Here is a 27352-nt window from a genome sequence, read left to right on the forward strand (position 1 = left end):
TAACATGTTGATGTTTTTTTTCCGTTACTTGCAAAGTAGCTGAGAGTGATGGTTTTGGGTTTTTTTAAAAGTATTTTCTCTCTTCTTCATCTGGAAATAGCCAAAACCAAAACAAAAGGGATTGTTTATCTATAACGAGAACTTAAAGTGCATCATTTTGTGTTGTCCTTCATGAGGGAATTAAAAATTTCATTTTGAAATTGGGTCCTGTTTGCATTTATACATTGACACACAGCATGGCTGCGTTTCATCTCGCACGTCGGATACTGTGGCATATGTGAGCTTCTGTTCTGAGACTTCCCAAATGACTTTTTAATTAGTTGTTACTAGCATAGCTCGTAGCTTTTCCGGTGTGCAGCTATGATCATTGTGTCACTTATGTCATCTTTCATGTGAAATAGCCATGGTTGCTCTTGTTGCTGCCTTGTGTTTCTTCCCCTGCCTTCTCGTGGCGTGGACCAGCCTTAGCATCTGGTTTCCATGACCTCCAGTGTCACAGCAGCACTGATGTGTACGTGCCTGATGCATTGCTGCTCTGTTGGGTCTTTTTAAATCCCTTTTTTGATATTTTGTTTTTCTTCTTTTTTTCAGAATCCCCTGGAGCATTACATTCCTCTGTTCAGAGCGTGGGCCAGAGTCTGGCATTGCACTTTTACAGGTACCTTTTTGAACTAAAATGCACAGTTTTTCCTGGGGTTTGATAACAGGAGGGCAATTCCAAAAAGACTTTACTATGTGCTCTTCTTCTGTTCTGGGAGGTATTTTCTGGTAGTTTCTGAATTTCTCTTCCTTGCCATTTACTGATTGATGAGATTGGCAGATTCATTAGTTGCAAATATATCCTTCAGTAGTGTTTAGGAAAGATTGAGGCTTGCTTTTGCTAGCCTCAATCACACAGCAATGTATGTGTCAACATGGCAGAATCCTTCCTGGAAATATACAGTAGTTCCAGACTTTTCCCGGTCTGTTATTCCCAACCTATACTTTGGTTACAATCTTTCCATTCAGCAGATTGCATTAACTTTTTGTTACAGAAACCTTCAGTGCAAGTGAGCGCTTCTAGCCTTAGTCCTCCAGAGCTTTCTGTTATTTATCAGGTTATTACTAACATGCTCAAAAATAGAAGAAAGCTTAAACATCTCTGAGCAGGAGATGAGCATTAAGATTTAAAATCTTCTATTCATCATTAAAGCTCCTCAACAAAAGGGGGAAATCCAGTGTCAGGAATAATGGAAAAATGTCATACATCGAGTAGCTTCATCCTTGGTGAGTAAGAGGAAACTAGCTGAAACCAAAGAGGGCAGGAGGGGACAGGAACCACCGTACATGTGACACTTTGTACCAATGATTGTACAATTCTTGAAAGACTAGTAGGACACTTCTGGTATTTCACTGTAGGAAAAAAAAATCAGTAATTAATGTCTGATGCATCATGTATCAAATCAGCAACACTCTTCGCTAATACATAGTTTTAATTACACACAGTAGAAGGTGTTTTGTGTTCATTTGTTTCCAATCACCGTATTCGGCTCCAGAATGTAAATTTGCATCATAGGGGGTCTTAAATTAACAATTGTCATTGTTGTTTTATTTCAAGACAGAAATGTTAAATCTGAGAGTATGCATGGCTAATTTAAGGGTCAAAATTTATTCCCAGAATGTGGAAAAGATCTCAGAAACCATTTCTGTCAGCTGAAGAGACTGGGAACTTGACATTCCACACACGTTGTACTATGAAATTAAAGGCAGCAAAACTGTCTTGGCTATGCCAAGGACTGGCACCAGGAGCATTCAAAGCTTTGTAAGTGATCTGTGTTAGTTTTGTGGTCACAAGTTAACCTACACTAATTTCACAGTCACATTTCTTGTTTTTAACTTCCTGATGTCATGCCATATGGGATTTATTTCTGCCTTCTTAAAAAGGGAATTCAATGTTTGGTGTATCTGTAGTTGTGCTGGAGATATATTACTTGTTTTACAAATGGAAAAGATTGGTTCCATGATTTATGATGAAGGCAGCATTTGGTCCTGGCTGCAGTGACACAGCCAGCCTTCCCTTGTTGTTAGCTTTTACAGAATGCATTGAAACTGGCCCAGATCAGTGATGAGCTGATGCTGGTGGGTGAGGAACAACAACTTTGCTGGAGGAACTTGGTTTCCCAGTGGTGATGGGGACAGTGTGCTGGCAGGGCGGCTGGCCGGGAGAGGTTACCTTTACACAGCAGGCACAGGCGGATGAAAAAACAGACACCACATGTTCTCACTTAAGGCTTGGTACCTTGTTTCCTGGATTTCACAATTGGTCTGGCATAGGCAACTTGGCCTTGTGTTGTTCAAGTTCATTTTCTCTAGATCCACCAACTTTAAAACTTCGCTGATAATAATCTCTAAAGAAGTAACAATTTACTGGGGTGAAGCAGTAGCTACAAGCTTGGGATACTTGCATCCAATTTCTGAGTTTGAGAGAAATTTCCTTTGTTGTTTTAGGCAGTCATACTCAATCCTGTATATAATTCCCTGTTTGGAGATTTTGCTTTGTTTACAGGAGAGGGAGAACATATTAATGTGGCTGTGTATCACAGCTCTGAGAAGACAACAGATATATAGCAATGGTGAGGTAAGGTAGTCTGATACTATAAAGGAGCTTAGAAATGGAGAAACAATTTAAGCAATCTTTGTATGCCATAGTCTCAGGCACTTGTGAGGACAGGGTTGAGAGCATCCCTGGTTCAAGACACCCCAGGGTCAATCCTGTTGTGTGTCTCAGCACACAAAAAGGACGTGAAAGCAAGCTGAAGCAATGCCAAAAGGAAGAACTGGATTTACTGAGGAGGCTACAGCAAACCTCTGCACTCGTTCAGTTGACTGGCCAGTGTTTCTGGTTGACTGGATTTCCTCCACAGTTCATTTTCTTCTTGAAATGTGCAGGGCTCCAAGGCTGGTATCCTCCTGTGATCTCCTCCTGACAGCCATCCCAGTGCCAGCTCCTCTGCCACCAGCCTACTAGGCATGGTGGACAGTCTGCTCTGGGCATGGAGGCTGTAGGAGAGAGGAGAAGACTTATTTCTCAACTGCAACCCAAAAGTGGCCTGGATTGGTGGGAGCTTTGCTTCAGGAGGATCTTCACTGGATGATACCCTTCTCCACTGCACCCTTATACCAGCTCTATTCCCTCTGTGGGACATAGGAACTGTGAGGGAGGTGATAAGGAAGAGCACTTGAAGTGTCTCTTCCTTTTTCTCTGTCTTTTTAATCTATTTCTGCTTCCCAACCCATTGTTCAGTGCCCCGCTTTTCTCTTCCCACCACCTTTTCTGCTCTACTTTTTTCCTGGTGATTGCGTTTCTGCTCTGCCTCTCTATGTCTTGCCATTTATTGCTCTTGTGTCTGTCCCCACACTCCCAGTTCCAGGTCTGTCGACCCATACCCACACTCCCAATTCCAGGTTGTTTTTTACGTTGGAGCTGAGATGCCTGAACCCTCTCTGCAATGTCTCCCTCTCTGCTTGATTAAATGCACTGATTACAACTCGGTACAGTTTTTGTTTTCTTTAAGACAGTGAGGTTTTTATGGTTTCTTAAAAGCTGTGGCCAGGAAGAATTTCCATCATCATCATAACTTCATCAGGGCCCTCAGGTATGCAAAAACTACTCAGTGTGCTGTCTGGAGTGTCTGACTTCTTAAAAGCATCTAAGAACATTGTTTTAGTCAAGAGTCATTACATTAAATGTCAGTAATATGAAAACACACTTTGAGCATCAAGCTTGGATATTAAACAAAAGCTTGGATGCTCATTAACAAGTAGCTAACTGGATATTCATCTTCAATTAAATAGGTTGTGAACAGTTTGTGAAGATCTGTAGTTTTAACATGTGAACTTGGTGGGCACATATTTTTAATGCGGCAATTAAGAGGAAAATACACTCAGTGCATTCTAGTAGCTAACACCTCAACAACTCTAGTAAATGCAGCCAGTGTAGTCTAAGGGGTGACACACGCAAACATGTCATCAAGCCATGCACATACAGTGTAAGTACTTGTGCTGGGTTTTACAGCTCTATCATTCATTGCAACATCATAATAACACTTGAAGACCTAAATTGCATTGTGTTTCAGTGGCAACATTGGTATTTTTAACCACCTGCTTGAAGATGTCCTAAGTGTACAGACATGTCTTCAAGACATAGTGTTATACACTCCTTTCATTTTCCTTCTTGACTTCTAACACCATGTATCTCTAGGATTGCGGTTGGAGAAAAGGGGAATGAACTGTCCCGTGGTATGGGAAAATGTCCAGTTATCTCGAGAAAAACATAGCTCTACCAATCAAAAATAAAAGATACTATTCATGGAGTTGCTCTGAAGGTTGCAGTGCCCTGGAACACTGCAGTAAATCATGTGCGGTTTGTTTTTGTTGGTTTTTTTTTTTATTATTATAAAAGGACTTGGGAGTGCTGGTGGATGAGAAGCTTAACATGAGCAGGCAATGCGCCCTTGAGGCCCAGAAGGCCAACCGCATCCTGGGCTGCATCAAGAGAAGCGTGGCCAGCAGGTCGAGGGAGGTGATTCTCCCCCTCTACTCTGCCCTGGTGAGACCCCACCTGGAGTACTGTGTCCAGTTCTGGAGCCCCCAGCAGAAGAAGGACATGGACCAGTTGGAGAAGGTCCAGAGGAGGGCCACAAAGATGATAAGAGGGCTGGAGCACCTCTCTTATGAGGACAGGCTGAGAGAGTTGGGGCTGTTCAGCCTGGAGAAAAGGAGGCTCCGGGGAGACCTGATAGAGGTCTTCCAGTACCTCAAGGGGGCCTACAAGAAAGATGGGGATAGGCTGTTTAGTAGGGCCTTTTGCGATAGGACGAGAGGTAATGGTTTTAAAATAGAGGGGGGTAGATTTAGATTAGAAATTAGGAAAAAAATTTTTACGATGCAGGTTATAGAACACTGGCACAGGTTGCCCAGAAAGGTGGTGGAGGCCCCATCTCTGGAAGCGTTCAAGGCCAGGCTGGATGAGGCTCTGAGCAACCTGACCTAGTCAGGGATGTCCCTGCTCCTTGCAGGGGGGTTGGACTAGATGACCTTTGAAGGTCCCTTCCAACCCTAACCATTCTATGATTCTATGACTTTAAAAAGACCTGATCTGTTTTTACATAGTCAAAACTTTTATAGTGCATTTATTTAAGAAAAATAAATGGGCAATATTTCATATATGTAGAGTTTCAGTGGTCAGAAATGGTTAACTCAGGGCAAACATGGTGTAGAAATTATTTTTAAATAGCCATGCTGACCTTACTGCAGTAATATCTCGTGTTACAGAAAAGGCTGTTTAATACAAAGAGTTTTGACAAACAAGACCCCACAGCTAATCAGAAGAGTAGCTCAGAGTCCTCATTTGTCAGAATTAGGCCACTCTATTGTACTCCACTGGCTGAACATTATCATTTTTCTAATGGTGCTGATTTTAGCAGCATTCGTATGTTCATATGTTCATATTCTGTTTTTAATTGTGCCTACTCTACTGCCTGTTAAAATTGTCTTGCAGGTTCTTAATATCAGTAAAATACCTTAATTGGCTATATTTTAATATTAATTTCTAAAGATGAAATGATTGTGTTAGTATATAGAGTTTATTGAAAAGAATTTTCCATATAACAAGATAAGAGCAAGCTGTTAAAATAAGAGAGAGAAGATTTAAATATAGATAATCTATATGACTTTCTGATTTCTTGCTTGTAAAACTTTGGTAAATATTGTAAGAAATATTCCATACGCTTGTGCACTATTTCTTTCAAATATATTTTCGCAACAGGTAAGAAACTTCAGAAAGATACAGCTTTGTTTTGAAACTTTGCAAATAAGTATTTTTAAAAGTTTCTGTTACTAATTAAATCTCTGACTAAAGGAAAGGAAATTCTAAGTATGATGTATTTTTTCCATTTATAATAGCTCTTTATAGTTTTGGGGTTTTTAAAGCATAAATTGTTGGGATTGTTTCTGCTTTGTGGGCTTGTATTTGTTTAATTTGAGTCTTCGTGTATTTGAACATTTCTGGAGTTCTGCGGGGTTAGTAACTGCAAGGGAGTGTCTAATTGCAGCTGTCTTCATTGTGGATTTGTTGTTATTCCTCAAATAAAATCTGTTTATACCTATGATACTATGTTCCTTTAAAACATTTATCATTGTAAACAGTTTTTGAAAACTTTTCTCAGTAAATAAGAGTCTAAATATGGCAACTTCAGTTGTCAGAGCTTTTGGCCTCTTATATCAGAGTCTGGTAAATTTTTTCTTTTCCCCTGGAAAGGAGCTGGCAGCAGCAGCAGGTATCCATTTTTGTCCATGAGATCAGAGGTTGCAGCACTATTCTGAGAAATGGGAGATGGGATCAAATCCCCAGTCCTCGAATTGGGGGAAGTTTCCCACCTCCTGAGGAAGAACCAGTTGATGGAATATTGAGTGGCTCTTCCTATTTCAGCTGAAATGTCCTACTTGCTAGAAATTACTGAATTGCACTGGAACAGGGTTAGTAACCAAATTTCCCTACCAAGTAAGTTTTCCCCATGTAAGCTTTTTTACTCTTTCCTTCGTGGTTTTTTTTGGTTTTTTTTTGTTTTTTTTTTTTTTTAAGTGGAAATCTTTGAAAAGAAGTGCTGGAGAAGGACCTGTCTCTACATATGGTATAGCCTAGTACTTTGAGCATCTGTCCTGGAGGGCTGCTTCCAGTCTGCACTCCAAGTCAGGCAGGGGAAAAGGAGTTTTCTTTGTCATCCTCGTCATCCCTGACTGCATTTTTAGGGCTGGCAGGTACCTGCTTGATAAGACGGTGTGAATGAGCGGTCAAGGAAATCCATGGTTCCTCTATAGCTTGGGAATTAGCCATCAGGCTTAGCCCCAGGACATAGCTGAGGTGGTGCACTCAGACAGAAATGCTCAAAAGTGATTCTCAATTTATTAGTTTAAGGAAGAAAATACTGACAGAGGAATACATGCTTCAGGGTGAGATACAAGCCTAAACATCAGCTACCCAAGACAAAATGAACATTGTTGTCACTAAAATGGTGAATGTGAAATAGTGGAGACTTGTTTCCCTACAGAATTTGCCATTTTAGGTGTATGTGTTTCAGTGTTCGTTAGTTTTCAGTGCTCAGCTTGAAGTTGCTTTTACAGGTTCACGTGAAGCGAGGTGCTAGATTTCCAAGGAAAGCTATGTTTTCTTGCAGCAGTAGCTATGAAGGTGAACCTGCTGAAGTCAACTGATCATGGGTCCTCAAGCTTTTGACTACAAGGGCCGTGTTGGTAGACACACTGCACATTTAATATAAACTTTCAGTTTGAAAAGCTATGCTTTTCACTTTATCTATTTAAGTCTGGCTTGATTTCTTAGTATTTCCAAGTTTACATGCAGAAGTTCCTCTAAGCCAAGGTCACTTATGTTTTAGGGTTCATTCCATAATGCAAGTTAAGACCAAGTCTCATCCCATAGTTGCTCTGGTGATGACAAGTATGCTGCACTAGAATGCTTTAATGTTCATACAAGTTTTCAAACACTTAAAGAATTTAGGACTATGTTTAGTTTACCTCAGTGTTTTAAGTAGTCCACAATTAGCATTTTGAAAATATTGCTGTCAAAATGTATGTTCCATAGCTGAGTTATTTTTTTTTTTTTGTAAGGGATGCTGCAGAAGTTACTGAGCTGTTTCCCACCTGCCTGTTTACTGATCATGCTTGTGCTTTCGTTGTTCTCTGCAGGGCAGAGGATGTCAAATTTTGCTGTGTGGTCATGGGCCACATGGGTGACTGATGTGTGGAGTCTGCAAATCCTGCTAGTGAGGCAGCATACTAGAAGGACAGTGCTTTGCAGGTGTATCTCTGCAGTTCCACAGATAGAAGATTCTTATTTCCTTCTTCACTAGTGTATATGATTAACCTGAACCTGTTACCACAGGGATTTGAGTAGCTTAAAATACATCTCACTCCTAAAATGGACTTGTTAAGAATTACCACGGATTTGAGATGTGAACTAAAATGACTAGCGTTCTGTTGAGAACGTTTTTGCTGAGCTTCATAATTAAAAAAGTTTTGTTGTTTTGCTTCCCTCTCTTTTCACCCAGTGTGCAGCAATGAGCCCCCAATCAATTATATGTATATTTTTTTTACACATGGAAAATTTTACCACTAAGAAAAAAAAGTAGTTTTCCAGGATGCTGAATCCAAGCATGGCTGTGAAGGACAGCTGTTGGGAGCAAGGAGATGAGATGTGTTCTGGTTTTGTTTAGTGAGGGGGGGCCTAAGGTGGCAGCTTCTGTAGGAAACTGCTAGAAGTCGCTCCCCTTTGTTCAGTGGACTCGTACGGGCCTAGGGCGGACCCGCTGCTGGCCAAGGCTGAGCCAATTGGTAGCAGAATGTCCCATGATAACACCTCTGCGAGAACATATTTAAGAAGGGGAAAACAGGAAAAAAAAAGGGGAGAAGATGTGAAGCAGCTGAGTGGGGGCAGAGAGGGGGAGGCATGAGCCTTGTGGGCCTTGCAGGCCTCACCCTCTGGCCTGCCGCGCAGCCAACTGGGCCCAACTGGGCCCAGCCCAGTTGCAAGAAGTGGAGAGGAGATGAGAAGTGAATAAGATGTAAAAAGAATCCTGAGAGGTGTCTGCCAGCCTGTTGTGAGGAATGGTTGCAGATGCCAAGGTCAGTGAAGAAGGAGGGGGAGGAGTAATGCTGCTCCTGGCCAAGATTCCCCTGCAGCCTGAAGACCATGGTGGAGCAGGTTGTCCCCCTGCAGCCCATGGAGGTCCACGGAGGGGCAGAGATCCACCTGCCCATGGAGGACCCCACGCTGGGGTAGGTGGATGCCTGAAGGAGGCTGTAGCCCGTGGAGGGCCCGCTGGGACAACTGTTCTGGGGGAACTGCACTCCGTGGAAGAGATGACCCACACCAGAGCAGTTTCACGAAGGACTGTGGCCCGTGGGAGGGACCCCACGAAGGAGCAGAGGAGGAATGTGAGGAGTTCTTCCCCCGACGATGAAGTAGTGGCGTAAAACAATGCGTGATGAACTGACTGTGACCCCCATTCCCTCTTCCCCCCTGTGCCGCTGGGGGAGGGGGGAAGGTAGTAGAGATAATATTAAGCCCGGGAAGAGGGAGGGGTGGGGGGAGGTTATCTTGTTCCCTGTCTCATTCTCCTGCTAATTTTAGAAATAAATGAATAGTTTTCCCCAAGTCGAGTCTGTTTTGCCCGTAACGGTAACTTTAAGGATTTTCTCCCTGTCCTTATCTCAAACCTCGAGCCGTTTTTCTTTTATTATCTCTCCCTGTTCTCTCGGAGGGTGGGGGGAGTGAGAGAGAGAGACTGCGTAGTCTGGTCCCAATCAGGGCTGAACTACGACAATATGCTAGCTTTTCCTATCAGTAGAGGAGAAGAAAGGAAAAGCGTAGTCCAGGTAGCACAGCTCCTTCGACCAGAGCAGAGCAGGAGTTGCTGCATCTTGCAAAAACGATACGGTGTGATGAGGTAACGATTTGAGGAGGTGGTGATAAAGAATCAGAGAATTAAGAATTCCTCTTTTCCTACAGAAGGGGGACCAAACAGCTGGAAGCCAGTGCAGCAGGGACCTATCTTGGGGTCTGATGAACCTCTGAAATGTGATGGAGCACCAGGGCCAAGTATCTTGAATTGAAGAAAGGGGTTGTGTTGATTTCTAAAAGTGCAGAGAGGATGCTCCCGAAATTGTGTTTAGAGAACCATTCTCATAAAATGCACACTGAAATAGAAGTATTCACATAAATCTAGAGCTATGAATGTAATAATAAGTTGCATTCCTTATTATACTTTTTTAGGCTCTTTTCTAATCTTCTTTTTGTTTAAATGAGAGGCTGAAATTATTCCAAAGAGTGCAGTATCATGTAAGTAACACAGGAGTCCAAAGAAAACAGAACTGATTTCCATTACAACTTTTACAAACACAGCATGTAATATCACTCTAAATAATAAGATTCCTTTTTTTTTTCTTTTTTTACACTATCTAGTTGGAAGAAAGAGAAGCTGCATTTGTGCAACTCTCTACGCCTTTTGAAAGAACTCAGCCGTTTCATGTTTGGGGGCCATCTATAGGGCAGTATTTACCCAGAAGCAAGTATCGCTGAGAGTGGATTCTTGCTGCTGGGTAGGAAATGTAACGGTGCTGGATTTCAGAACTAGAAAGAAGCTAAATACTTTCTGAAGATTTTTCTTTCAAAGAGGCATCTCTATCCAGCTCCCAGTGAGCACTAAGCATGCATTACAGGGGCAGTATGTAAGTATAGCTGCTAAGTTGCTTTCCCGGCATTTGTACCTCCGTGGATTTTCCAGAAGCTATTTCCCCATAACAGTGTTAGCGTTTCTGGTTATGGCAGCATTCTGCTTTAAACCTCATCGTTTTAACTGCACAGAGAAATAGAAAGAGTGCTGAGTGGTGGCTGGTTTTTGTTTACCGACAGTTCTATCTTAAAAGTCTTTGAGTGTGATGTCAGAGCAAAGCAGAATTAGTGTAAAGTATCAGCCCATTATACGTTCATCTATGCAAGTTATTACAAAGTTAACGCCAGTTGTAGTTTGAGTGTTTTGGTTGGAAGTAAAACATCAGCAGTGAAAAGTGACTGCCTTTGCCAAAGGTGTTATCTTCCCCCTTGGTGGAAAATTCCCACCTCTACATAATTCTGCCACTCTTGATTTTAGGTTACTGTAGTTCACATTTTTATGACCTTCAGAAGGCTTAAACATCTATTTGAGCAGATACTGCTCTTCATTTATTGTTCACTGTTGCACATTTTAGGGGGAAGCAGAGTTGAAAGTCAGCACTTTCATTAGTATTTTGAGTCATGGTAGATCTGAAAGATTATTCCGTCTCCTCATGCTTTATCTTGACAGTTAATATTATGTGAAACCAAGTCTACACCCATATGCATGTTTATCTAAAATTGGTTTCAAAACTGAAATACTGCTGCCATTCTGGATGTGGATTATTTTATGTCAATTTAAGCCTAATTTATTTAAGCTTAACCTGCATTTTTAAAGTTAGTAACACAAACGTGAGATTTGCAGTGACAATTATCCACTGAAGAACATTTATCAGGTTCAGACATACATGTTAGTCTATCTTAGTGCATAGACCTATAGCAAGTCATTCTCAGTGAAGCCCTCCCTTACAGGCTTTGCAGGGACAAACCAGCAGCATCTTCATAATGGGACCCACAGCTGTGAAGTGCACCTCATCATTTGCAGAGCCTGACATTTTCCATCTGTGTCCTGTGTTCCTGTGCAGATTTTGTTTTGTAATCTCTTTGAGTCCTGTTGAGATCATTTGTTGATTACTTACGCTGGATTTTATGTAATGTTTATGGTGCATTTTGAGGTAGTGGTAGTTATATTTTATCATCTGGAAAATAAAATTGACACGGGCCTTTAAATATCAAGGAAAGCAGAGTAAAAGCTGTCAGCCTGCTTTTATTTATCTGTTGTCCTTCATCCTACCTCCTATAAAATCCCTTCATCCACTGTCCCAGAGTGATGAATTAAGAGCACAAGCTTCATTGTAGCTTTGTCAAGTCAAGCTTTGTCCTCTCTGAAGTCAAGAGCAGAAACTCCACAAATTTCATTTGGGCCCCATTTTCACTGTTATAGAATCATAGAACAGTTTGAGTTGGAAGGGACCTCTAAAGGTCATCTAGTCCAACCCCCTGCAAGGAGCAGGGACATCTTCAACCAGATCAGATTGCTCAGAGCCCAATCCAACCTGGCCTGTTGGTTTTTGCTGCTTTGTTGCATCTCAAATACTTTTAGTGCTCTTCTGTGGATACTTTTAGGCAAAGACTGGCTGAAGCTTGGCCAAGGTGTAGGAGCTACAGGACAACACGGAACCAGGGAGGGAAGCGCGTTGTTTGCTGTCCACTAGCATCATTCAGTCTGTGTTTAGAATGCAGCTTTAGGTGTGAGAGAAAAAAATAAACTTGAATATTGTACACTAACATTGTATTAATAGCACTACAAATAAATACTTGCCAGTGGGGCTGGTTCATAAATTTCTTTTAAATTTCAAAAACCTGCATATTTAGAATATATGAAACTGTTAATTCCAAAGTTTCTGCATAGTTTATATCCTCCTACTGTCCTGGCTTTAAATCAAGGAAAGAATATTTTATTGAGGGTTTATTTGTAGTTGATGTTGGTTGTATAGCTATTGCTGCTCTAGGCTGTATTGTGCTCCCCTAAGTCACGCGGATAGTGTGTCTGTTATTTAAATGTGACTATCTGACAAATCTATTACAAACCTAAGAATGATTAGAGCATGATGCCTAGAATGAAAAAGTGTTTTGAATCTCTGTCGCAAAGGAATCCTGAATTGAAGTGTCTGGCTGAAAATACAGCTTTAAAAAACCAAAACCCCTCTATCCCTTTGTACGTTTTATATTCTACTCAGCAGATCTGCAACAGTCGCTGGGTGTTAGGAAAGCTCAGTTAGTAAGAACTTTAAGAAAGGTTTTACTAATATATGCATAGTATTAAAATAAACTATGTTTGAAGTTTTTAGCTTTGCTTCTCTTTAAATAATCTTGTAAGTCTAGCAGTTGTTATAAGGAACAGCAGCACCAGAAATCTGGAGTAAATCCTGAAAAACACAGTTCAGTCCACGGAAGAATTACACCTACAGAGTAGACATTGATGTAAACAGAGGAAAAGGACCATTTCTTAGGTCCATGAGTATATTTCACACATTTCCTGGGAGTGGGTGAAGAAAACCTATTTGCCTTTGAATTTCTGCAGTGCAAAATTGGTACTAGAGCTGTTGACAATGGGAAATTCAGATGCCTAAGCAGTGAGTTTCTTTGGAGTTTAAGCCAGAAGAAAGCCATTTCTGTACCCCTGTGGCTGCAGTGATGATTTTCGCAACTGGAAACTTAAGTGGCACAATTTAGTCTACCCAAGACTACGCTGAACTGCTGCTGCTCAGCCTTTTTCATTACCAATGAAATTAAGAAGTAGCAAGGCTCTCTAGTTTTGCTGCTGTGTTTCAGGTGCCTGTGGACAGCAGAGAGGCTGGTAGGAATTGCTCTCACTTTCCCAGCTAGCAGCAGAATTAGGCTGCAGCTATCACCAGCACAGGCAGGAGAAGTTGTTTCATTAGCCCTTTATATTCATCCACCTCTCTTTCATCCCACTTTCTTTTCTGTTAGTGTCTGGTTAATCATTTTTAGCACTCTGAGATAAGAGTACTGAATAAACTTACCTGTGATGTTTGAATGCAGCACCCCGGTGAAATGGGGCAATTTAAACAACGCACAAAGCCGTAGTTGATCCCTTTTTTGTAGCTGCATGTCCCATAATTTATACCAGCAGTATCACAGGTACAAAGCCTTCATGTCTGGCCACATAACCACCTGGATGTTACTCCCCTGGCCCCCTGTGCTGGCCCAAGTGGACATTTCTGCCCTGGCTCCTCACCAGGTCTTTGCTTTTTCTTTCTAGGCATGCCTGAAGCTCATTGCCAGTCACAGCGTATTTCCATTGACTTCAGGGCACTTGGCCCTGTATGTGCTTGCAAACAAGCACTCATGTTCTCTCAGATGAACATGCATGCACGGTGGGATTTTTTTGTCTTCTTTTTTTCCTTATAAAAGTGTGGCATTGAAGCCAACGTGGATGCTTAGCCTCCTAAGCAATGCTTGCTGGCATTGACCAGGGTTGTCCTGATTGAGGAAGTTGTTAAGTGCTGGGGAAAGACTTCCAAAAGCAGCCCCAATCCAATGCCTTGGTTCCCACAGCTGGGATCCATAGAGGTGCGTGGAGCCGCTTGCCAGGAGGAGAATGGAGTTGGCAGCTGTCCTGTGGGGCAGGACCATGGTGGCCTTTAATGACGATGGCCAAGGAGGAAATGGAGGGTTGTGGTCTTGCTTATTTGAGTGATATTAACTCCATTGGGTGACAGTGTTTAGTACAAAGAATTGGAGTTTTGGTTGTATGAGGGTTTTTCTTCCTCCTGTCAAGACCCCTGCTCTCGCATAAGTTTGATTTCTGCACACAGGTATCAAATGTACATGCCAGTGTGGTATTTTTACAAGCACTTCGCCATCAAGCTCTGAGCTGACGACGTGGAAAGATTTGATTTGTGTGTACAGAAGAGAAATGTGTGTGTGCAGATACGTGTTAGAATTGCCTTCAGCACATTTGGAAATTTGACACTTAATTTTGAAATAGTACCAATAAAGATGTTGATTCAAATGAGGAAAGCGAGCTTTTTCTCTTTCAGAAAGACTTAGTTAAAATTCAGGAAGTCGAACTGCTGAGGAGTTAGCGCTAGGATTTATAAAACAACACTGAAAGGGAGGCTTAATTAACATTTCACTACCCTTTCAGTTGCACTGAATACGTGCCTGGTTTATCACCCACCGAAATATGTTAGTTTGTGTTTGAAGAATGCTTGTGACAGTGAGCCTTCAGGAGAAAGCTCAGCTTTTTCCTATAATCTCATTGTAGCATTTTTATATTTTATTTGCTTGCTTTGACCTTGGATGATTTAATTGTATGTATCAGGTATTTCTGGGAATCAGTGCTTGAGGTTGTTTAGATTTTGCTGTTAGTGCATCTTTAGCTGGAATTTAGATTTTTGGTGGATTTTTTGGTCTACACGATGTATTGATGGCACACCCTATATTAATAAGTTGGATATTGATGGGTGAGCACACATAGGATGGCAGTACACACGAAAGCAGGTCATCACTGGGAAGGATGCTGCTCTGAATTCCTTAGGATGAGTGCAGAAGTAGCAGCTGCTTTCCTTTCTCTCCCTGAAGAAGACAGCGATAACAGAAATGGGATATTAAAAAGGGCAGCATAGCTTAATTGGGGCAGTAATAAAACAAATGAGGCCCATTAGCACAATCACTGCTTGAAAAGGAGATTCCATGGTAAGTGTCCTTCAGTGCCTCATGTGGGAAAAACTGCTACAGCACTTGTAACATCATCCATGGTGGTGGATTTTACACTGTTGTGACAATCCTAAGTGATAGGATCTTAAAATAATTTAGATGAAGGTAAACTTCATTGGCACTCAGTGCTTGGTAGAAAGCTGGAATGATTATATCTAAACGTGAAGACAAGTTTTTCTTTCAAACCCCGGCAAAATATTTTTGTGTGCTCCCAAAATCTTTCATCACAAAACAAAGCTTTTTTTTTTTGTTGTTCTGTATAAGCCTGTAAGGTGATCGCAAGAACTTGGAAATCCTGATTTTACAGCTGGAGCACTGGCGCTTTGGGGACTAATGTTCAAAGACACTTTGAACTGGAATCGGTGGCTTTAGCGAGACGTCCTACTTTTTAATTGTTGATTTTATATTAGATTAATGATGGAAGGTTGTGTATTGTGCTTAAAGCGCAACGTGTCTCTGTTTGCTCTCTGCTTTTTAGACCAGATAGTTTTCTGGAGCATTTAATGAAAAAGAAAGATACACTTAATTTCTTAGATTTACAGAGTACATTGCCTATAAGGAGAAAAATGTTTGGGGTCTGCAGATAAAATATGTACACAAGTCAACTAATCAAAGCCAAAGATATTAGTTTGAAAGTGCTCTTTCATTGATCTTCAGGAGATATATAGGTCTAATCCTATGAATCGACACATTTTGCTTCCCTTTCTTCCTCCAGAAATGCATGGCTGTATCTTGGTGGGGTTTCGTTTCTTAAATTTTTTCTTTTCCAGTGTAATTTTTATAAATCCAAGCTTATACTGTAAGCGATGAGCAACACATTTCTTGCAAGCTGCGCAGGGGTGCAGAGCAAGAGGGGAGCACGGGCACCCCGAGCATCGCCTCCCGTGCGCTGGGGGCTGCATCCCATCCGGCAGTGGGAGAGGAGGGCCGGGAGGTGGCTGTTGCTATCGCTCTGATGTCAGGCGCTCTCGCTAACATGTGGTTGGTTATTCTGCGTTTCAGATCACTGCCGGTAGCGGAGCACAAAGGGAACGGCGAGACTCCCGCATCTTTCAGCGAGAAGAAAGGAGTCGCTGGAGCGGACTAATACGGACTTGTGCCGGGTGGCCTTGCCCTACAAAGGCTGCCTTCAAAAGAGAAACGCAGTGTTATTTAATGAGCTGTGAGATGAGGCGCTACTGCTGACGCTCAGATCCCAGGATTCATCGACTATTCATTGTGCTTAATGTACATGTTTCTGCACCGTGCATTTAGGAGATCCCAGAGAAGAATCCAAAACGGCTGCGGGGGAAAGACCACCAAACATGCCTACAGAAACACTACCGACAGGTAGCATGGTGAAGCCGGTCAGCCCTGCCGTGACTTTCACGTCCGCCGTTCCTCTCCGCATCCTGAACAAAGGACCCGACTATTTTCGCAGGCAGGCAGAACCTAATCCAAAAAGACTGAGCGCAGTGGAGAGGCTAGAAGCCGACAAGGCAAAATATGTCAAGAGCCAGGAGGTCATCAATGCCAAGCAGGAGCCTGTGAAGCCTGCAGTGCTGGCGAAGCCGCCAGTCTGTCCTGCGGCCAAGCGAGCACTGGGGAGCCCCACCTTGAAAGTCTTCAGCAACAATGCAAAGACCGAGAGCGGCGTCCAGAGAGAAAACCTGAAACTCGAGATTTTAAAGAACATCATCAATAGCTCCGAAGGCTCCAGCTCAGGTTCAGGGCATAAGCATGGTCCCCGAAACTGGCCACCCCACAGAGCTGATTCGACAGAGCTGAACCGGCACTCATTTGCCGAATCTTTGAAGGTTTACCCCACGCAGGGCCGCAGCAGCCCACAGGAGAGCAGCTCCAACATCAGCAGAAGGCTCCTAGATCAGTCAGCAGAAACTTTCTTACATGTCTCTCACAGCTCCTCAGACATTAGGAAAGTAAATAGTGCAAAGCCCTTAAAAGCAATACCCTGCAGTAGCTCAGCCCCACCTCTGCCTCCAAAGCCCAAGATCGCTGCCATCGCCACCCTGAAATCCCCAGAGATTGAGGCAGTCGAGTCTGGATGCGGAGTTAGTAGAAGACCCTCCCTACAGCGATCAAAATCAGACTTAAGCGACAGATACTTTCGTGTCGATGCAGACGTGGAGCGATTCTTTAACTACTGCGGACTGGATCCTGAAGAGCTTGAAAACCTCGGGATGGAAAACTTTGCAAGGGCTAACTCTGATATTATATCCCTCAACTTTCGCAGTGCAAGCATGATTAGCTCAGACTGTGAACAGTCTCAGGACAGCAACAGTGACCTTAGAAACGATGACAGTGCCAATGACCGTGTGCCATACGGTATTTCTGCCATTGAAAGGAATGCCAGAATCATCAAGTGGTTATATAGCATCAAGCAAGCTAGAGAGTCACAGAAAGTGTCCCATGTGTGAGAGAAAAATCCACCACAGAAAAAGCAAGGACTGTTTCTCTGTCTGTGAATATTCAGTTGTGAAGGGTTGTGAAGTCTACTTGAAGTCTTGTACACTTCTCAAATCTCTTTGTGTTGCTTGTTGTGCAATGTTTCCAAGTTGCATGCCTGTCAACATGTGAGCTGACCTGGCTTCCACTTGAACAATAACTAACTCCAAAGCCTGGCTAAGCATACACATTATCTGCCAAAAGTTTAAGACGAGAATCTGATTAGGGCTTCAGTATAATCAAAGTGTTTACATGGAAAGGTTTTATGACTTCTTTGGTATTTATGTGGTTCTTTGTGGATTTTATATATGTCACTTTTTGTCTTAATACAGATGTTGTCAACTGACGTAACTGGTTTCTACGTTGAAACGGAATACCTTTGGGGGGAAGAAAAGCAAAATTGGCCAAAATAAGAGGTTTAGGCACGTGACGATAGGCAAAGCAGCCTTATCTCTTGTAGAAAGTGCATTATTGGCACATGTAAAACTCTTTCTGAAAGACAAAGAATGCTACGTTCTTAAATTATGTATTGTTGTTAAACTATATATCCCTACTTGTAGTAAGGGACTGTTCAGTAAAGGCTTCTTTTTTCTAGGTAAGCTCCCTCAGTTTTACAGCAGAAGTAGTCTAGTGAATCTGCTTGACCTCTCATAAACTAAATGAGTCTTGCATTTGGGTTGGTTTAAGCCTTTTAATGATTTTGTATTATCCCTGTTGGAAAAGCTTAAAGAAGGATGCCGTCAACAGATGAAAACGGCGTAGGTACGGGATTTTGTGGGTTTGATTTTTACTCAAAGATTCCTGGTCTTAAACTTTTGACAGGAATGATTAGATCCTATAGCTGATATTGAATGCCTTTATTAGTCAAACACATCATGACTACAAACTCCATGCTGTCTTTTATTTTTTTTGTAGACCTATTTGAACAGTTAATGAACAAAACCGGAAACACACAGCCATATCAATGTATCAAGCCTCCTATTCAGAAGTAAATACACTCAGTAGCTGAACTATATCTGAAAAATTGTGATTATGTTGTCTTGCATATGTTATATCTAAGGCTGTGAAAGTTTGTAACAGCTCTAGGAAAATGTAGAAACATGACAGTATGTAGCTTTTCTTATTCTTTTTCTTTTTTTTTTTTTTTTTTTTACCTCCTTATGATGGTTAGTGCTGCAGGTCAACCTGTTACAAATCTTTTCACAATCTGTGTCTTCCCAGTGGTTTAATTAACTGTCATTTCAACTGACAGTGGTGGTGTGGTAGCGGAGAAGTTGAAAGTACAGTGGTCTGCTTCATTATTATTGTATACATGCTTTGAAGTAAATTGCAGCACTACCTTATACTTCATCAGCTAATAGGAAACTTTTTTATTGTGTAAATGCTGTAAGACTTTGTATATACTTCAGTTGTTACGAAATCTTTAAAAGAAAGAGTGTTACGCTAATAAATAGCTCCTGGTGCAGGTACGGTAGGTTTTTTGTTCTTTTTTTTTTACCCTTCCCATTCTTAAAACTGTATCAGGAACTCAATTGCAGTGTGTTTTAGTGCTGTAGAAGGTCTTGGTTAAATAATAGTTCCAGTAAAAGGTTTCTTTTACTAAAGTGCTTTTCAGAATATAATTTTTTATAAAGTAACTATAGCAGCATGATCTGTCTGAAGAACTAGAAGAGATTTTCAAGACTCCTAAAATAGCTTGCTTCTTCCTTACCTAGCAATGTTAATGTTCCCGTTTATGGCATCTGTTCATAATGAATCACCACAATCTTCTGAATTATTCTTCAGTAGTGCTTATTTATATATTTGAATATTAAAGATGTTCTACAAAGTCGGATTCTATCTTTTCTCTAAGAAGCCCGTAGCCCAGCTTATTACAGATAGCCACAGTTTATGCAGGTGGGCCTAGAAGCGGAGCCACGCAATCATTTGGTGCCTATGGAATTACCCTACATCAAGTTTTATGTAATTGTTTTCCAAGTGATTGTTCATGGAGGGGGGAAAAAAAAAAAAAAAAAAAAAAAGCACACATTCGGTTTCAGGAGGCTACTCTATGGTTTTTACAGTCAGCTTCACAACCTAAGACTTATAAAAATTCCTAGTTCAGTCAAAAAAAAAATGAGGAGCTGTGTATTTCAGCTACAGGCAGATTTGTGACATTTTAAGCTCCATGGGTTTCAGTTGGCATTGACATCACACTGGTCTTTCAAGTATATTTTTCCAATAGTAAGTTCTACTCAGTTCAGTGACTATTTGCCAAGGAAAATAATGCTTAAGGGATTAAAGCCAAGTGTAATGCAGCTGTACAGCAACAAAATAAAGAAGTTAAAACTGAAATAAAAATGCACTCACATTGTTCTCTCTGAAGTGTTTTAAGAATGATGATAAACATGCTGTCTCAACTGTCGTCAGCCAAAACCAGTAATAAAGAAGCCTTTGTAACTGGAACATGGATTAGAGCATATGCTAGTACTCTGAACTTGTTTCCCGTGGTTTGTTACGAAGCTGTAGGCTCTTGAGGAATTGAATTCATTTCCTTTTAATGCCACGAGGGGGTTAGGCTCGTGAGCTATCTGTAAGAGAGCGTTTCCTCACCCGAGATCTTAAGCAGCACCTTTGACACGCAGCATAGCGAGGCTCTGACACCGCTCTCCCTGCTTCTTAACAACTTGCACGTGAGTAAGATTCAACAGGACCCAGACCTTCAGTCAACTGAACTTGCAGCTCTGGTGAGGTTGCGGTAATAGAAATCACAAGAGAAGCTCATCTGCTGCAAAATGTCTGCAAGGCTTTGAACATGCAGATAACAATTGCCTTCATTTGTCGCTTTACTACAGATAGGATTTATTTATTTATAGGCTTGCTATTACCTGCACGGTTGTATAAAAGCCACATTGTTGGTGTCTGATCTGTTTTTGTTTTCAAATGGGAATAACCGTTTTGCCTTTGCAGACATGTCGAGAGGATCTGTTGTCTGCTGTAGGAGATTCCTGAGTGCCGAAAGGTAAATTTGCAGGGACCTGTAACTAATTCAAAAGCTTCATCAGGGACCCGTTCTGGTCATGCTGCTGCTGCCTCCAGCAGTCATTTACTCAGGTGTGAAGCGCACAGCGAGCATCCCTGGTTAAACAACAGCTCTTGTTGCAGCAGCAGCTCTTGAAGAAGATGCAAGCCTGAGGCATCCTGTGGAGGCCAGCACTAAGCCCAGTGTTGGCAGTCCTGGCCCCAGAAGTGAAGAAAATTGCAGTATGTTTTCAGTAATCAGTGTGAATTCACACTCACGCATGCATAGAAGAAACCACCACAGAGGTTTCTGGTGGTTCTGTTATTCTGACTTGCCAGGGAGGGAAAGGAAGAGGAAAATGCTGTGGCAAAATGCACTTTGAAAAGCTATGTACAGCTTTGTGCAGAGATAAACCATTTCTCTGAGTGAAAGACATGGGCAGCAAAGTAAAATGAGTCTTTTAATCACTTCATATTATATAGTAACAATGTCATGAGAGATGAGGGAAACAGGCTCTGTGCCACAAATTTACATTCAACAACTGCAAGTACTGAATTTTTTTTTTTTTTTATGAGTACTGTTTCTGCAAGGGAGAGCGCTGTGCTGTGAGTGTATGCGCAGTCTGAGTGACCGAGGGCTTTTGAAGGGTAAACACAGAATGATGATGCTTTTGGCAGAAATTCAAAAATCAAAAGACACGCTCAGACAACAGAGCCAATCAGTATTGCTGACTTATCTCTTTTTACAGCAGTTTATTCATCCATGGAGGCCATACACGTTTGATTCCAGTCATTCAGTGAAAAACAAAGTGCTTAATGGAGCTCTGCAGCACAGAGCTGAATAATTTCGGTCTGCAGGAGAACAGGAAAGGAGCTGAACTTTAAAGCCAGTCTTCCTGATATCTATTGATTACGGGATGATAATGTTTAGTATGTTATTTTCAGAGTTCACTTGTTTATAAGAAACTTTTCATTAGGCAGAGTAGACAAACCAATAAATCTGGGAGGTGCCAGTTTTCCAAGGCTATAAAACTCATGTTTTATGTGATTAATGGTGCCACACCAGTAGCTGAGCACACCAGGCTTAGAATATAAGAGCATCTGGAGCTTTGTTGCCATGAACAGTAAGGGTCCGTTGCCTGTTTTGGCAATGAATATAAATGCAAATATAGCGTAAGGTCCCTTTGTGCTGTATAAGAGAATAAATCGGTCAAGGTGTTTTGTCCTAAATTGTAATAAAACTCTATATTAAAATCTTTGTTCCGAAGGCTTAGATGTTAACTGATATTCTGAATTCATCTGACATTCCTTGCTGTCAGCAGAAAGAGTCCAATAATCTGTCCTTTGAAATATATCACCTATAGCTTAATGGGAAAGGCCATTAAAATTGTCTGTTCAGTGCAAGGACTTTTATCTCCTGATGATGGCATCTGTTAAGTGAAGCTCTAAATAAGCAAATTTCAGTCAGAAGTATTAACCCGTGAACACTTTTTAGTTTTCTCCCTGGAAGCCCAAGTGGTGATCAATAGCTTTGTCCTCGCATTTGTTAGAGTCAGCACATTGTTGCTGAAGTGCTGGGATGTTGTCCATTTGGGGCACAGTGCAATCTAAAGTGGAGACACCTACGCCACAGCATTTCTGTCTTGCCCTGGTGGGTATGAGCAGCCATCAAGTATATTTTATATCTGATCACTTAAGAATTTGCCCATCGAAACTCAGTATTAATAAGTGGTGAATTTTTTTTTTAGTTTTCATTAAAACCAATCAATTCTGTAACAAAAACTGTAGTCTCTTAAATGTCATTTTTCTAAATTTAAAGTAGTTTTCATGATGATCTTATAACAAGAGTAAGAGTGTGCTAGTATCTGTGCTATTATTGCTTCCTACTTTTGGCACTCCAAGCCTTCTCCACCTTCTTGGTGTCTTGCCTTTTCTGAGTTTTCCCAGCTTCCATTCTTCCTTTCTACATTTTCCTTTCTTGTCTTGTCTGACGTTTTCATCTTCTCTGAAATGTATGACTGAGGTCATCATCTTCTCCTTGCTTAGCCTCTTCCTAAGCAGCCTCATCTTTCAGTTACGTTAATGCCCCTGAATCCCAAAGCAACTTTCCCACAACTTGTCCTGTCTTTTCCAGCCCCCATATTCATGGCAGCCTGTTTCCAAGAGAGTCACTCTGTGGCTGCAGTTGAGCTGCCATGTCCTGAACAGATAGTGGTGTATTTAATGGATTATTTTTAAATTTTCTAACGTGCCATGCTATTTGCAGGGAAGATGAAACAGCAAGAGATGATTCTTCAGGAACAAGTAAAACACTCATGAAGAACGTGGTGCCAAATGTATCTTGAAATACCAACTTCACAGTCAAAAATTGTCTATATTTCTTTCTCTGCTGTGTCTCAGTTAATGTATATTCTTGCTACTTCATTGGCTCTGTATAAAATGCTGGCTTGAGGACTGTGGTGTGCAAAGGCAGCACAATTTCCAGTTGAAAGACTGATGCGGGCCCGCTATCCAAGCAATAGTTACCATTTTGCCCTCTGCCGTTGGGTGTCATAGTAACTCTCTGTCTTACACCTGTGGCATTTGGACCACTCGCAGTGCCTGCTCAGTTCCCAGGCAGTCAGCCGAAGAGCGCTGCTGAAAAAGACTGTCGTGAAACAAGAGGATGGTGAAATATCCAGGAGAGACAAGGTCTGTCTTCACCTGGCTATTGTGGGAGACTTCCAGCTGTGGTAGGAGAAGAGCAGGTTTGCAAGCTAAAATCCCCAGGCTGCCGTCTTGTCAGACCTTCGACCCCCGGGCGGCACACCTCGGCCCTGCGTATGGGAAAAGGGTGTCTATGTGTTCATCTGAAAGATGGGATAAATCAGTGTACGAAGGGAGTAGGCACTTGGTGAAGCATGCTGGTATTTCAGTAAATGCCTGCTATTCATATCTTTAAAGAATGAAGAAGAGAAAAAAAAAAAGTACAGGGTTGAAATTGGAGAACAGCTGTGTATGCAAATGCTTTCAGATGAGATGCGGAGGTGGGTAGATAGTTTTGCTTTTTAAGAAATGAAGCTTTTAAAAGATCTTTTAATAAATGACCTGCTTTTCAATTATGTTAATCTTTTATGAAGTCAGTCTTGCCATTCTGAACTGTAAAAGCTTTGCTACTCTCAGCACTGAGCATTCAGAAGTGTACTGACAGTGATTTGGAGTGGTTTTGGGAGTGGGATAAAAGGGATGCTTAGCTGAATGTGAACTTTATTTTCCTAAAGTTTTTGTGGATGGTGGTTTTGTTCTTTATTTTAAGTAGATTGGGTGGGACAGCAGAAAATTAACCTAGTCTTATTTATTAATGTTGGCCTGCAAATAAGACAGGTTCAGTTAATGTGTCTGCATGAAAATCAGAGTATTAGATTTTGGCAAAGGCTTGGTTTTCTTTATCCAGGTTTTGCATATCTTGGAGCATATCGGCTTACGCAGATCTGGCACCAAACTCACACATCCCATCTGAAAATGCTTTCTGCGATCTTACGGCTTTGAGTCCATCTGCTGAATTTTCTTTTGTGTTGAAGGACTCTGAACAAAGAGCTGTCAATGCTTGCCATTTCCCATGGTTTTGTTTCTGGCGTGTTTGACAAATGAGGTTTTTCAAATCCTTTCCTTCAGACCGAGTGAAAATAAGAGCTCTATATCTGTATACACTCCAGTATTGAATTTAGGAGGTAGAGAGCAGGCAAGAAGTCATATTGGTTTTTTTTTTTTTTTTTGCTATTTCCTAAGGAAATTGCAGAATTGAGGGTTCTTTCCCTCTGAAATGCCATATGGTGAACCAAAGCCAAAGCAGCTAATAAAACCTTACATGTCTTCCCCACAGTGGCCTAAGGAAACTTTAAAATAGAATGGCTGGGTGCTTCATCTGGGAAGACAGTGAAAAAAAACTGATACCCAAATACTGACCCCATTGAATTCAATGGGAATTTCACCACTGATTTTAAGTGGGATGGGCAGGATTTCCCCTACTGTCAGAGCTTAATGTTTTGCCCTATTTGGGGGTGGGTTTTTTTCCCTATTGTAAATCTAGTGTATTAGTTTTCTACCCCTTCCTCACAGATTCTTCTATCTCCCCAAACAGCACAAGGGGGAAATCCTTTCCAGCACCATAGGCCGGAGCTGTGGGAGCAGGGAAACCTCACACAGATGTGCAGAGATCCCTCCTTGCTTTTGGACAGACTCACAGCAGCATGACTGGAGCACCTGCTGTTTGCAGCGGTATTTGCCTGGGCCATCAGCCTAGCCTGGTTCAGAGGGTAAAAAGACAGCGTTTTCTCTGACCTTATTCATCTTCTTGGCTTGCAGATGTGTCCCGTGGTAGCCTGGCATTTTTAGAAGTGCATGGATCTTACCAAAATGGTGTCTAGTAAAATTAGTCACCCGAAGAGACTGTTTCAGACCCTTGATACCTAACTGATATGGGTGCCAGAGGATAAGGCCCTGATCAAAACACAAGGAAGCAGCTGCGAAGTCACCATCTCATCCTTTGGCTTGGAAGGAGAAACCGCCCTGGATCTAGGTGTGTTGAAATTCCCCATCTACGGCTCCTTCTTCCCACTTGGCCAAGAAATTTGTTCTTGTATTGTATTCCTCTGCTGTGGCACCACTCAGGCCCCTGATGAGGACTGTCTGGGCCACCGGTCTCCCAGAAGATGCTGCCTACATGTGCAGCTGCGTGTGTTGCACTGAGGCTATCACTTCATTTTTCAATTACTTTTGCTATATTTACCTCCAGAAGAACTGTGTAATGTTCTGCACTGAGCTATCTTAATGAAAAATATTTTTTCTGGAGGGTGTAGTCTATGAGATGAGGCAAAGAAGAGCTTTTGGTGAAGGACAATATACTAGTAGTGGTATCAGAAGGTCAGGACCTAACTGCCCAGCACAGTGTGTCTCTTCTTACGCATAGGTAGCACATGTTGTAATTTGTTCTCTGAAATTTTACTGACTGCTAATGACCAGCTTATGGAAAAACTGGGAGTTCATGAGCCATCATGAATATTCGTATCAAACCTCCAAACCTCAAGGGTGCACCTATCACTTATCTCTAAAAACCAATGAGGTGCTTCAGGAGCCATGTACGACTGGTGCTATTTTAAAACAAACTCGCCCTACCACCAACCACATTTAAGTAATAAACTGCAAAGTAGTCAGCTGTGGTATCAAAAATCTTTATGGGAGGTTATTTATTCAAGGCATCACTTCTGGAATGTTCAGGGCAGACCCTGCTCCATGGAGGTCACCGTGGGAAGGCGTATACCTTTCCCGTGGTTGTCCTACTTCCAGCTCCACTACGGAAGACGGAGCAACGGGAGTGCTTCAGGACCCAGTCCCGACAAATCCCCCAGCACAGGCTGAGCCCTCCTGCACTGTTGGGACTCAGGAATATGTGTGGTTTAACACCCAGAGGCACCTGTGGAATTAGAGATTTTTCAGACGTGCTTATTCCCATGCGAGTACCACACAGAGCTGATGCTCGGAGGCAGACTGGGTTTTCACAAGGCTGCTGAGTGGACAGACGTGTAACGCTGTGAAATTGTGGAATGTGTTGAAAGCCTATGCAAATGGGTTTCCTGAACACGTGTTCCACTGCACAAAAAACCAGCATTTCATGTCGCTGAATTCATGGCAGAGCACTCGGATTCAGTAGATACCGGGCAAAAGTCAGCGGTCCGACTGACTGACTGAAGCAGAGACCCGGTATGACTTAAGGAGCAATGAAGTCCTGCAGCTGCATCAGCCCCTTCTGGGATACGGCCCAATGTGCCAGGCGTGATGAAGGCTGGGAGCGCTGGAAGGAGGAGGGATCAACTCTATAAAGCCATGCCAGCAGCCAGGACTAGGCAATTAATTATATGTTTAATTTAGCATTTTAAGGAATCATTTGTATCCTCATATTTATACACAGGAAATCTAATCCATTGGCTTAATGTGTCTGTGAATGGTGGTGGTTTGTTTTAATTTTTTAATATTATTTTATGTTAGAGAAATAGTTCAATATAAACACCTGGCAGCTATTGACACTCTGCACTTTTTCTCACTGTGCCAGATGATAGCAGGTCCTGTAGGTAACAATATGGAGTTGTTAGCTGGGTTGTGAAGGAAAAAACTTATTCAGAAAAAAGATTATTAAAACAAAACATACAGAAGCTTTTGCTGACTGATGCTGACTGTTTCACGTGTCTTTCCTAACAGCTGCAAGTTGTCAGGGTCCAAAAATAAGTGTTAGCCTTGCTGTCTATAAAACCATCAAACAAGGAAGCAGGAGAGAGAGCATGACTTTTTAGAGCGACCTCGATGTTAGCGTATCCTGCTCATGTCCTGCCTGGTGAGGGGGGACAGCAAGGGGAGAGGCTGCTGCTGCAGTACATGGTCTGCAGGAGAACAGAAGGGGGAGCAGAAATGTGATCTGACAATAACTTTAGCTGTGACGGCTGGACCATGAGGTCTTCCTCGGGAGCAGTCTGCAGGAGCAGAGCTAGTCGGTGTGTTTAAGTGAACGAGTTTTTCAAAGCAGGGATGTGGAACAGTTTCACTGCTCAGTGCTCCCAAAAGTTCTGAGTGGTCATGGCCCCCTGCACCGGCTTTTTGGTTTTTATTGCTGCTCTCACGATATGTCCCTACAGATTCATTTGTAATGCTTCTCTCATTCCCCTAAGTGGGCAATGCCAAGATAAGAATACTGGGGGTCTTTGTACTCTCAGCAGCAAAGCCTAGCAGAGATGAGAGCGATACGAAAGGTCCAGGAGTCCAAGAAATTATCCTTAGCCTGTTCCCTTCAGAAACCACCCCCTTTGGGGGAGGCACCGATGTGCAATAGCGGAGACGGGAGCTGCATCCTTTAAACGTTTTGGAAAGGAATTACCAGCATCTTTGAACAAGATGCTAATCCCAGGCTCCCTCAGAGCTTCTGCT

The 27352-nt window shown here is 42.1% G+C and overlaps 1 protein-coding gene across 3 annotated transcripts in view; it reads left to right on the top strand.

The window, feature by feature from the left end:
• FAM110B (family with sequence similarity 110 member B) overlaps positions 1-19738 on the top strand; it is a 111572-nt gene extending 91834 nt beyond the window's left edge. For all 3 annotated transcript variants that reach the window (XM_086740847.1, XM_086740846.1, XM_086740848.1), the window contains exons 2-3: positions 592-658; positions 15956-19738. In XM_086740847.1, the coding sequence (XP_086596973.1) occupies positions 16258-17370 (1113 nt within the window). In that variant the 5' untranslated portion in view covers positions 592-658; positions 15956-16257 and the 3' untranslated portion in view covers positions 17371-19738. The remainder of the gene's footprint in view (positions 1-591; positions 659-15955) is intronic.
• Positions 19739-27352: the final 7614 nt, after the last annotated feature.

Source organism: Chlamydotis macqueenii, chromosome 2, assembly GCF_036417535.1.
Source record: "Chlamydotis macqueenii isolate bChlMac1 chromosome 2, bChlMac1.mat, whole genome shotgun sequence".
Taxonomy (NCBI): domain Eukaryota; kingdom Metazoa; phylum Chordata; class Aves; order Otidiformes; family Otididae; genus Chlamydotis; species Chlamydotis macqueenii.